Source organism: Mobula hypostoma, chromosome 18, assembly GCF_963921235.1.
Source record: "Mobula hypostoma chromosome 18, sMobHyp1.1, whole genome shotgun sequence".
In the NCBI taxonomy this organism is placed as follows: Eukaryota; Metazoa; Chordata; class Chondrichthyes; order Myliobatiformes; family Myliobatidae; genus Mobula; species Mobula hypostoma.
The window spans coordinates 37,810,919-37,823,339 of record NC_086114.1 but is presented as its reverse complement, the minus strand read 5'-3'; the positions used below and the strand labels follow the sequence as shown (position 1 = coordinate 37,823,339).

At 40.6% G+C, this 12,421-nt stretch overlaps 1 protein-coding gene across 1 annotated transcript in view; it reads left to right on the top strand.

Annotated features, from left to right (window-relative positions):
* The window catches only part of ghitm (growth hormone inducible transmembrane protein), a 39,980-nt gene extending 27,889 nt beyond the window's left edge, over positions 1-12,091 (top strand). The window contains exons 5-9 of the mRNA XM_063070755.1: positions 1,691-1,832; positions 2,709-2,817; positions 6,678-6,866; positions 6,953-7,124; positions 11,701-12,091. Coding sequence (XP_062926825.1) covers positions 1,691-1,832; positions 2,709-2,817; positions 6,678-6,866; positions 6,953-7,124; positions 11,701-11,788 — 700 coding nt within the window. The 3' untranslated portion in view covers positions 11,789-12,091. The remainder of the gene's footprint in view (positions 1-1,690; positions 1,833-2,708; positions 2,818-6,677; positions 6,867-6,952; positions 7,125-11,700) is intronic.
* The last annotated feature ends 330 nt before the right edge of the window (positions 12,092-12,421 follow it).

Genomic DNA, 12,421 nt, shown 5'->3' with positions numbered 1-12,421 from the left:
TATATCGCTCTTGGCAAGTAGCTATGTGGAGTAATAACACAATTGATTTGTAAGAAATTTTATTTCAACTTCTCAGTGTTGATAATTTTAAACAATTAAGTTCTCAATCTTGTGCTCTTCAGACAGTGTTCTACACAATTTGATCAGAAACACTACCCCTCCTTATGGTATTATTAAGTTCTTGATTAGTCAGGGTATCAAAGATCACAGGGAGAAGACAGGGTTGAAGGGGATAATAAATCAGCCATGATGGCATGGCAGAGCAGATCATTGGACTGAATGGCCTAATTCTGCTCTTGTGTTTTATCGTCCTCACTTAAATGCTAATTTAATAATCAGATATTTCTGAATATTGGATGAGAGAGAAGTCGCACCATTTACTGGTTCTGGTCTGGCAGTAGCAGTCATTGGATGGTTATCAGCAATGGGAATACTAGCTTTCACAACCCTGCTCTTCTTTCAATCTAAAGGTTAACTATAGACCCACTGCCAAACCAGCTGTGATTTGCATGCAGGTCAAACTTGATGCCTTCTAGAGCATATTGTTGCAGTGCATGCAGACCATTTAGAGACTTGCCTTTTGGTTTCCATATATTTTTTAAATTATCTTGCTGTTACTGCACCTGTAACCCTCTCACTGTGACTCATAACAAATTAGGCTTGTTAGCTATTTCTGACTAACAGCCACATGACTCAGCAATGTATGGGTAATGGTGAGATGGCTATTTTCAGTAAACAACACACACCTAGGGTAAGATTCAATACAAACAGGAAAGTTGGAATGTTCTATTAAGGGAGTGAAAATTATGGTGAGTACTGTATAAATACAGTCCTATGCAAAAGTTATCATTCACCAGGAAATAATGGAACTTAAACCGGCATAAACTTGGTGTAAGTATATTTACAAATATTTCAACTTTAACAAACATTCAACAGAAAAAACATCCATTACAGTTAAACCAGTCTATTATGTGCACATAAACATTCATTAATGTGTAGTCATGTGCTTCACTTTAATTACTCACATCACTGAACCCATATTCTGCTTGAGAGGCGCCAGACAGGATTCGAACTTTCCTTGAAGTCTGTTAAGAACTGATACAATATTCTTAAGCAAATCAAATGATGTTATGTTAACAGAACCAAAATACTGGACTGTAAATTTGAGTAGCAGTACACATGGCATTTTACAAAAAAGTCTGCAGAAAATAAAATGCCCAACAGCATAACTATAGTAATACAATAAAACATGTTCTTAACCAGGGTATTAAGAAATTTTAATTCAACTCATTTAACAGGTCATTATGGGCTGAAGTAACAAATAAGAAAAACTTATCTCAAAGATAATTTTAGAAAGTTGTTTGTTTTCCCATGTCATTATTTCTGGCTATTTCCTAAGGTTACTTGTTAGGTTCTCGTCTGATAACTGGGTTTAGAGGCAGGTAAGTTTAGCTATTAAATCAAGTGTCAGGAACAATGCTGAGTTATGCAGGTTAATTTATCAGAGAAAATGTAGTGGTAATCTTGCAAAAACCTGTTGGAAGAATTTCACTGTAGTTATGTAGGTACCTTGCCCTCCCAAGACGCCTGATTCATTGAACAAAAAATGATGCTGAAAAATAGTGGTGAACAAATTTTGATCTAGAGTCCAATCTGCTTAAGAAGCTAACTAAAGTGATCTGTCTTGCAGCATCTGGCCACAGTATGTAAAAGAGAGGATTCATTCCACCTACATGTACTTTTCAGGAAGTGTGGGGTTAACAGCACTCTCAGCTGTGGCAATCAGTAGGTCACCAGCGATCATGAATCTGATGATGAGGAGTTCATTTTTGGTAAGTGGCTGAAAATAATGATACTTCCAATTGATGTTTGCTGTGCGGAAGCTTTTTCTGTTACCCTAATAATTATTTTCAATATCCTCTTAAAGGAACGTCATGTTCAGTTTTGGTTTTTTCCCCAAAATATTTTCTGTTTTGTTGCTTCAATAAATGCTAGTTTGAGAATGACTTGCTGTTAGTTTTAGCCACAGCCCTTTTACAAGTGTTGTTGTCAGCTAGTTAGGCTTCTTGTGCATTTAACATCTGAGAATGTGTTTGAATATGATAATAGTGTTATAATTCTTGTCCTGGGAGTCCTCAACATTTACTGTGGGCTACTTGGCATTTGGTTAAGTATGGTGAAGAAAAACCCAGTCATGGTAGCACTTGCTGTACTCCCTCAGTTAATGAACCATTGCTTATCCGTGTTTCAATCATTTGACAGAAGAATGTTGAAGATTCCATCATGTTGTGTAGCTCTACCACCACACTATGTGCAGTACCCTACCTGCAAACTGAGAGTTGGTCTGAGGAATTAATAATGAAAGGAGATGCCAAGTGAAGCAAAAAAGTATTCCACATCACTTTTAATCTCCCAGCTGTACATCAGGAAATGGGAGGGAGGAATCTAGGAATATTACAATCACCAAGGAAGGAGTACTGAGTAGCTTGTTGGGTATGAGCTGACAAGTCTTTCATTCCTAATGAGTTTTATCCAAAGTCTTATAGCAAATGACTGCTGAAACAGTTCTGGTGTATTCTCTGGAGAGAGTAATATATTCCAGAATTGGAGAATGGCTATTTCCTTTGTTGGTTAGTTTGCAGCACTCTGCAGGTTTGTGTATGATACCAGTTTCCTGATACCCATTTCCCCTCTCTTATTGTTAAAAGGCAATAGGAGCAACTTTTGCAGCTATGATCGGAGCAGGAATGTTGGTGAGATCTCTACCTTATGAGAAAGGACTGAATGCTAAGCACCTAGCCTGGATGTTACATGCAGGTGAGAAATCTGTCAGACTTGGTTTAAAATAAACTAGCCAGCAGCAATTATTTTTAGACCATACGACCATAAGCTGTAGGAGCAGAATTAGGCCATTTGGCCTATACTGATCCATTTTCCCTCTTGGTTGCAATCTCCTTCCTTCTCCCTGTATCTCTTCATGCCCTGACCAATCAAGAATCCCTCAAGCTCTGCCTTAAATATATGTAAAGACTTAACCTCCACAGCTCCTTGTGGCAACAGATTCCACAGATTCACTACTCACTACCTAAAGAAATTGCTTCTCCTCTCCATTCTAAAAGGATGCCTCTCTATTCTGAGGTTGTCTGCTCCCACCATCCTTTCCATGTCTCCTCTATCAAGGCCTTTCAACAGTTGATAGGTTTCAATTAGGTCACCCCTGGATTTTTAAATTCCAGTGAATACAGGCCCAGAGCCATCAAATGCTCTTCATATGACAAGCTGTTTAATCCTGAAATCATATTTGTGAACCTCCTTTTGAACCCTCTCCAGTGTCAGCACATCCATTCTAAGATAAGGAGCCCAAAACTGCTCACATTACTCCAAGTGAGGCCTCATCAGTACTTTATAAAGTTCCAACATTACATCCTTGCTCTTGTATTCTAGTCCTCTTGAAGTGAATACTAACAGCACATTTGCATTCTTCACCATTGACTCAACCTGCAAATTAATCTTGAGAAAATCCTGCAGAAGGACTCCCAGTCTCCCTATACCTCAGATTTTTGAACTTTCTCTCCATTCAGAAAGTAGACTTGCCCTTCATTTCTTCTACCAAAGTACATGACTATGCACTTCACTGTATTCCATCTGCCACTTTGCCCATTCCCCTAATCCATCTAAGTCCTTCTGTAGCCCTTCTACTTGCTCAAAACTACCTGCCCCTCCACCTATCTTCATATCCTCCGCAAACTTTGCAACAAAACAATCAATTCTGTCATCCAAGTTATTGACATATAATGTTTTTTTAAAAAAAAAAGCAGTCCCAACACAGAACCTATGGAACACCACTAGTCACTAGCAGCCAACCAGAAAAGGCTCCCTTTATTCTCACTCTGCTTCTTGCAAATCAGCCACTGCTTTATCCATGCTAAAACCTTTCCTGTAATACCATGGGCTCATAGCTTGGTAAGCATCCTCCTTGTTACCGGCCTTCTGAAAATCCAAGTACACAGCATCCACCAATTCTCCTTTGTCTATCCTGTTTGTTGTTTCTTCAAAAAATTCCAATAGATTACTAAGGCAAGATTTTCCCTTGAAAACCATGATGACTATGGCATATTTTATCATGTGCCTCTAAGTACCCCAAAACCGGATCCTTAACAATTGACACCAACATCTTCCCAATCAGAGATTAGACTAACTGGCCTATAATATCCTTTCTTCTGTACTTTCTCTTCTCTTGAAGAGTGGAGTGACATTTGCAATTTTCCAGTCTTCCAGAACCATTCCAGAATCTAGTGATTCTTGAAAGATCATTACTAATGCCTCCACAAATTCTCCAGCCACCTCTTTCAGATCCCTGGGGAGTGCACCATCTGATCCAGGTGACTGATCTACCTTCGGACCTTTCAGTTTCCCAAGAACCTTCTCCCTTCTCCCTGGTAATAGCAACTTCACACACTTCTGACCCCTGACACTCTGGCTCTTCCTTCCACCATGCTGCTAGTGTCTTCCACAGTGAAGAGTGATGCAAAATTCTTTCAATTCATCTGCTATTTCCTTGTCCCCCGTTACTACCTCTCCAGCATTGTTTTCCAGTGGTCCATTATCCACTCTCACCTCTTACGCTTTATGTATCTGAAAAAACATTTGCTATCCACTTTAATATTAGTTGCTAGCTTACTTTCACATTCCATCTTTTCCTTCATGACTTTTTCAGTTGCTTTTTAATGCTTTTTAAGAATTTCCCAACCCTCTACTTTCCCCATAATTTTTGCTCTATTTTTTGCCCTCTTTCACTTGTGTCATCTTGCCTTTAGAACACTACTTCCTCTTCAGGATATATTCTGCGCCTTCCAAATTTCTTTCAAAAATTCCAGCCATTGCTTGTCTGCCATTATCCTTACCAGTATTCTTTTCCAATCAACTATAACCTCCTTTCAGCCATGATTCAGTGATGTCCACAACATCATACATGCCAGTCTGTAACTGTGCTACAAGTTCATCTACCTTATCCATATACTGTGTGCATTCATATATAACACTTCTAGTCCTGTATTCACCCTTTTCAATTTTATCCACCTTTTGCATTGCAAGGAGATGTCTCATTGACTTCAATTTTGCCCTATCGTCAGCTTCTTGATGGGAGTTTTTCTACACACTACCTCTGTTTGTAAACCAACTACCTGATCCTCAGCACTATCACCCTGGTTTCTATCCCCCAACCAAATTAGTTTAAACCTTCATAAGCATCTTTAGCAAACTTGCCCTGAAGGTTTTTGGTCCCCTTCGGGTTCAGTGGTAACCCATCCGTTTTGTACTTCCCCAGAAGTGATCCCAATGATTCATGAATCTGAACCCCTACCCCAGTTCCTCAGCCACGCATTCATTTGCCAAGTGATTCTTACCCTCACTGGCGCATAGCACAGCCAGCAATTCAGAGATTGCTACCCTGGAGGTGCTGTTTATCAGCTTTCTACCTAGCTCCCTAAAATCTCTCTTCAGGACCTTCTCACCTTGTCCACCTATGTTATTGGTGCCAATATGTACCAAGACTTCTGGCTGCTCACTCTCTCCCTGGAGAATGCCGTGGACCTGATCCAAGACACTCCTGACTGTGGCATTTGGGAGGTAATATACCATCTGGATGTTTCTATCGTGCCCACGGAATCTCATCTGTGTTCCTCTGACTATGGAATCTCCTATCATCATTGCAGTCCCCTCACCTCTATGCTCTTCTGAGCCACAGTAACAGACTCTGTGTCAGATACTCGGTCACTGTAGCTCCCCCTGATAAGTTGTCCCCCCTCAATATGATCTGAAGTTGTATACTTACTGGTGGGGGAGCAGCCACAGTAACTCTGCACTGGCTATGTATTTCCCTTCCTTCTGACAGTCACCCAGTTACCTGCCTCCTGTAGCTTAGTGGCTACTGCCTCCCTGTGGCTCCTATTTATCCTTCTCATTCTCCCATATGAGTTGAAGGTCATCAGTCTGCAGTTCCAGTTCCATAATACATTCTCTCAGGAGCTGCAGTTTGGTGCACCTGGTGCAGATGTATTTATTCGGGAGACTGGACGTCTCCAGACTTATCTTTAGTGCACAAATTTCTATTATAGGCTTTTGTTTTTTCATCGGCCATCCTAAAAGTTTATTTGCTCCTCCACTAGTGTATTGTGATGCATGCCATCAATGAAATGCACAGAAGTTATTTACTTGTTATACTGACAACTCTTGCCAAAGCTGCAAGTTCTACCACCGATAAGGGTAGCTGGCACATAGAAGTACCACCACTTTAAGGTTCTCCGTGGTAAACACATCTCACTGAAAGTCAAAAGAAAAAATGCAGATGGCATAAATATTCAGCAAGTTAGGCTGCGTCTATGGGGGCAGAAGCTTGTTTATCTCCAGGCATGGTGGGGAATGGCATGGCACCATAGAAACGTTTTCACTAGACAGACTGTGGCAGGTCACGAATGTGTCTTGTGGCCACTTTCACAAGAACTGTTAAAGATGAGCATGAATTCTGGCCTTCAGCCACACCTAAATTCCCAAAAACATTTAAGCAATGCACTTTCAAGGAGTTTTTGTTTCAATATTCTGCAGTTCCAATGTTTAAAGGAAATCTTTAAATGTGTGTACTTCAGAAACTGATTATTTTTAATGTGTATTTTGATTAGGAGTGATGGGAGCAGTGGTTGCTCCTGTGACCCTTCTTGGTGGGCCTCTGCTGATCAGAGCAGCGTGGTACACAGCAGGTATTGTGGGAGGTCTCTCCACTGTTGCTATGTGTGCCCCAAGTGAGAAGTTCCTGAACATGGGTGGACCATTGGCTGTTGGACTGGGCTTAGTGTTTGCTTCCTCTTTAGGTAAGTGACTTAAGAAAGATTGCTGCAACTGTTTAAACAAGGTTTTAATCCATTTGTGGCTTATCTGTACATTCTTGTATCTTCAGGCTCCATGTTCCTGCCTCCCACCTCTGTATTTGGTGCTGGTTTATATTCTGTAGCTGTCTATGGAGGGTTAGTGCTTTTTGGAATGTTCCTGCTATACGATACCCAGAAGGTGATCAAACGAGCAGAGATGTACCCGGCTTATGGCGTTCAGAAATTTGATCCCATCAATGCGTGAGTATAAAGTTAACTTGTGTATAAGAAATAAAAGGAAAAGTCTTTTGCATCTTCAGCACCTCAAAGATCTTGGCTCATGAAAGACTGCCAGAGTGAAGTTGGTGCACAGAACTCATAGGCCATCTGCCTCCAGAATAGTTACATTAGCTGGGTCCCATCTCCAATCCTGCATAACCTAGCACTATTTACAACTGTATCCTGATTACATCTCACCCTCACTAATGCATTTATTTGCCTTCATTGGTCCGTAGTCCAGTTTTCAAATTGACATTCCTCATATTCTGATCATCCTCCTCCCCCCCCCTTACAATTTGCCAAGAATTTTGCATTTCTCCAAATTTGTTGCCTTTTTGTATCACCTTCCATTTGTCCACTGGTATCTTTACAACATTGGTTTAGTGATAATCCTTGAAACCTTTCTACTCCACTCTGTTAAATCCATCTAGAACTGAATTTTCAGTCGTTTAGCTAATTTCATTCCTCTGACTTTACAACAGCCTTCATATGATAAGGACATTTTATAGGGATTGTATAAATGCATGGTGTTCACCAAAATTCATTTTAATCTCTAGACCATGAATTGACACAAGGTCATTGTTACAAATTCTTTTTCAAGTCTGCAAGTTTTTCAACTGAATGACAATCCTGTCTTTTAGATTCTTTCCTTGTGCCTTTAAATGTTTCCTACTGCAGTTGATTAGCATTTGGAATAGCATGTTTTTGGAAGGGTTTGCAATGAGGACATTGTGTTGGTAATAGGTGTCATCTAATGATTATTCAGTCTAAGCTTTCTCAGGAATGTTAGACCATAACACATCAGTAGAATGAGGCCATTCGGCTTATCAAGTCTGCTCTGCCATTCCATCATGGGTGATTTATTATCTTGTCAACCCTATTCTCCTGCATTCTGCCGTAACCTTTGATGCCCCAACTAATGAAGAGCCAGTCAACTTCCACTTTAAGTACACCCAATGACCATCATAACTGCTTGTGACAATAAATTCCAGATTCACTGCACTCTGGCTAAAGGAATTCCTCCTCATTTCTGTTCTAAGTGGACATCCTTCAATTCTGAGGCTGTGTGCTCTGGTCCTAAACTCCCCCATTATAGGAAACATCCACTCTATGTAGGTCTTCCAATGTTCAATAGGTTTCAATGAGATCCCACCTCATTCTTTAAAGTCCAGAGAGTACAGGCCCAGAATCATCAAATACTCCTCATATGTTAACATTCTTACAATCTTTCTTTTGAACTTCCTGTGAACCGAAGCCCAAAACTGCTCACAATATTCCCAAATGTGGTCTAACCAATGCTTCAGCATTATATCCTTACTTTTATATTCTAGTCCTCTCGAATGCTAACATTGCATTTGCCTTCCTTGCTACTGACTCCAGTTGCAAGTTAACCTTTAGAGAATCCTGAATGAGGGCTTCCAAGTTCCTTTGTACCTCTTATTTTTGAACACTACCTACCCCTCTCTCCTTTGTATTGTCTGCAGACTTGGCCATAAAGCCATTAATTCTGTCATCCAAATCATTGACATATAATGTGAAGAAAAGCGGTCCCAACAGGACACCACTAGTTTCTACAGCCAACCAGAAAACACCCCCTTTATTCCCATTCTTTGCCTCCTGCCAGTCAGCCAATCTTTCCTGTAATACCATGGACTCTTGTTAAGAAACCTCATGTGCCGTACCTTGTCAAAGGTTTTCTGAAAATCCAAGTACACAACATCAACTGATTCACCTTTTCTATCCTGCTAGTTATTTCTTCAAAGAATTCCAACAGATTTGTCAGGCAAGATTTTTCCTTCTTGAAACCATGCTGACTACAGCTTATTTTATCATGTGCCTGATCCTTAATAATAGACTTTTCATCCTCTAAAGTCAGGCTAACTGGTCTATAAATTCCTTTCTTCTATCTTCCTACTTTGAAGAGTGGAGTGACATTTGTAATTTTCCAGTCCTCCAGTACCGTTCCAGAATCTCTTGGTTCTTGGAAGTTTATTAATAATGCCTCCACAATCTCTTCAGCTACTTTAAGAAACTCAGGATGGAGTTTAATCCGGATAAATGTAAGGCATTGCATCATGCATTCGGTAGTGCAAATGAAGGAGACAGTGTGCTGAGCAGAGAGATCTTGGGATCCAAGTTCATAGCTCCTTGCAAGTGGCTACACAGGTCAATAAGGTGGTTAAGAAGGCTTATGGAATCCTTGCTTTTATTAGTTAAGCATTGAGTTAAAAAGTCAAGGAGTTAGGTTTCAACTATATAAAACTCTGATTGGGCCACATCTGGAGTATTGCATACAGTTCTGGTTGACCCACTATAGGAAGGATGTTGAGGCTTTGAAGAGGGTACAGAAGAGGTTTGCTAGGATGCTGCCTGGTTTAGAGGGCATATGCTATCATGAAAGGCTGGAGAAACTTAGATTATTTTCTCTGGAGTGCTGGAGGCTGAAGGGAGATCTAATACAGGTTTACAAGATTGAGAGGCACAGATGGAGTGGATGGAGAGTATCTGTTTCCCAGGGCTGAAATGTGTTATACCAGAGGGCATGCATTGAAGGTGAGGGGGTGGGTAGGTTCAATGGGGATGTGAGTGGTAAGTTTTTTTTTATTCAAGATAGTCGTGGATGCCTGGTATAGTGGTAGAAGCAAATAAATTGGAGACTTTTAAGAGATGTTTGGATCGGCACATTAATGTAAGGAAGATGGAGGGATATGAACATGATGTAGGTAGAAGGGATTAGTATTTGGGTGTTTTTGATTTACCTTTTAGCTGATTTTGCACAACATTGTGGGCGGAATGGCCTGTACCTGTGTTGTATTGTTCTGTGTTCTAGGTTTGTCCACCAGTTTTTTATCCCCCATTACTACGTCTCCATTATCATTTTCCGACTGTGCAATATCCACTCTGTCTCTTACTCTCAAATATAACACCATCAGCACTGTATTCATCACCCTTAATTTTACCCCATGCTGCACCAACTCATCCCACAGACTGCAATTTTGCCTCATCATCTGCCTGTCCTTCCTCAGTCTCACTGCATACTCCATGACTTGTATACTAACTGCCCTCTGCCCTATCACTTCAGTTCCCAACCCCCCCCCCCGCCAAATTACTGTAAATCTGCCCTAATGACTAGCAAACCTGCCTGCAAGGATATTGGTCCCCCTTGGATTCAGGTGATTATGTATAAAGGTTAAAAAAAAAGAAAATTGTTGTTGTTTTCCCTGTAACAGTCAAACCTCTAAGCACCAAGAGAATCCAAAAGCTGCGGATGTTGAAAATACACCAAAGGTCAGGCAGTATCTTTTGAAAGGTTTTTCAGCTCAAAGAATATTCATCAGAACCATTAAGGCACAAAACAAGTTGGTTATTAGTTGCAGAGAAAGTGAGACCAAGGTTGTCATTGAGATGCCTGCTGAGGGTGAATGTGACAAAAAAGACAGGGAAATCCTGCCAGAGACCAGAAGAGAACTTAAAGTTCTGCATTTTTGGGAGAGAATTCAACACAAATGAAAATGCAGATGTTAGAAATCTAGAATTAAAAACAGTGTTTGAAATACCTTGTGGGTCAGGTAGCATCTGTGGAAAGAAAGAGTTAACATTTCAGGTTGAAGACCGTTGAAATGGGAAAGAGTAAGAACAAAGTGAATATCTTGGGTAAGTGTGAGACTATGGTTAATATGAGGGTATAGTGCTTCCCACCCCCCTCCCCAGCCACCCCCGGTACTGTAGTGAGGATTTTCTTAATTGGACAATCAGTTGGCTACAGAGGCAGCAACTATTCAGACGTGATTCAACTCTGAAACTGGACTATTGGTATAACAGCTGTAAGCTGACACTGACCTTATTTCTAACTGCATGGTTACCAAATGGATGTATCTTTTGATACATCTGAGAGGATCTTTGAGTGCAGGAGGATTGCTGATCATTGTATCCAAGAGGCCTGGTTCACAAGTAAGCCAGACATTGATTTAACAGGCTTCTTATCTAGTAATCTTTTAGCTTGATTTGTCACATGTACATCGAAACATGCAGCGAAATCAGCGACCAACACAGTCCGAGGATTGTGCTGAGGGTACCCCACAAATCTCCTCTCACTTCTGGCGCAAATGTAGCATACCAATAACTTGCCAATCCTAACTATACGTCTTTGGGATGTGAGAAGAAACCCAGGCAGTCAGATGAAAATGTGCAAAATCCTTACAGACAGCAGCAGGAATTGAACCTTGATTTGTGATCACTGGTGCTCAGTCATGGCATTGTTGGTGTGTTATTAGATATTGGGATGACCCAGGCAAATCCAACAGATGTTGGACTTGTATACTTTCAGGAGATGGGTCCACAGGAACTAACCTAGGGTGCATCCAGATATTTTTGGACGCCCACATGCTGACTTTACAGAAACCTGGCCAGATGTCAGGAAAACCCAAGCAGAGCTAACAGATGTTGAACAAATAGAAACCTATCCTGATCCCTTTATCCCTTCCTTGATTAGGCTATACTAACACCCTGATTTAAATCTGTTTTGTCTATTGATGTTAACACTTATTCTTTATTACAGATGCATGGGGATTTACATGGATACATTAAACATCTTCATCCGAGTAGCAACTATACTGTCAAGTAGTGGCGCAAACAGAAGGAAGTAACGGGAAAGAAGTTGGATGACTTCCTGTGAAGTGTACTTGTGTCCCATTACCAGTGGAATAAACCTAATCAAAAGGAGTTGATGTTAAACCTCAGCTGAGATATCTATTGTTTGTGGGACATTAGGTTGACTTAGAACAGCTTTGCATCTCCTTTGTTTTCTTCAGCAAGTAAAATTGAAGTTATAATGGGAATATAAGGTGTGTCAAATGAAATTACCTTGTGCAATAGTTTATTAATATCTGTATATTACAGCAATTTAAAATATTCAGTGACTCTTCCAGTTTAATAAAGCCTTGTTAACATCATTTCACCAGTGAATCATGAATGTAACTTCCCAAGTTGAAAGTGAGGTTTAACATGTTCTTCATTGACTTCCACATTTGGGCATTTGGTAGATCCAATGTGCCAGATTTATAATAAGTCCTTTACACCAGGGGTCCCCAACCTTTTTTGCACTGTGGACCGGTTTCATATTGACAATATTCTTGCGGACCGGCCGACCGGGGGGGGGAATAGACTATAATGACCATGAAGCCTTGCGCGGGCACCAGTGCGCATGCGTGTACGTGCCGACTTTTCTCTACAAATCGTTTTTGGCGATTCTGTTCGGAGTGGGGGTATAAATCATGAAT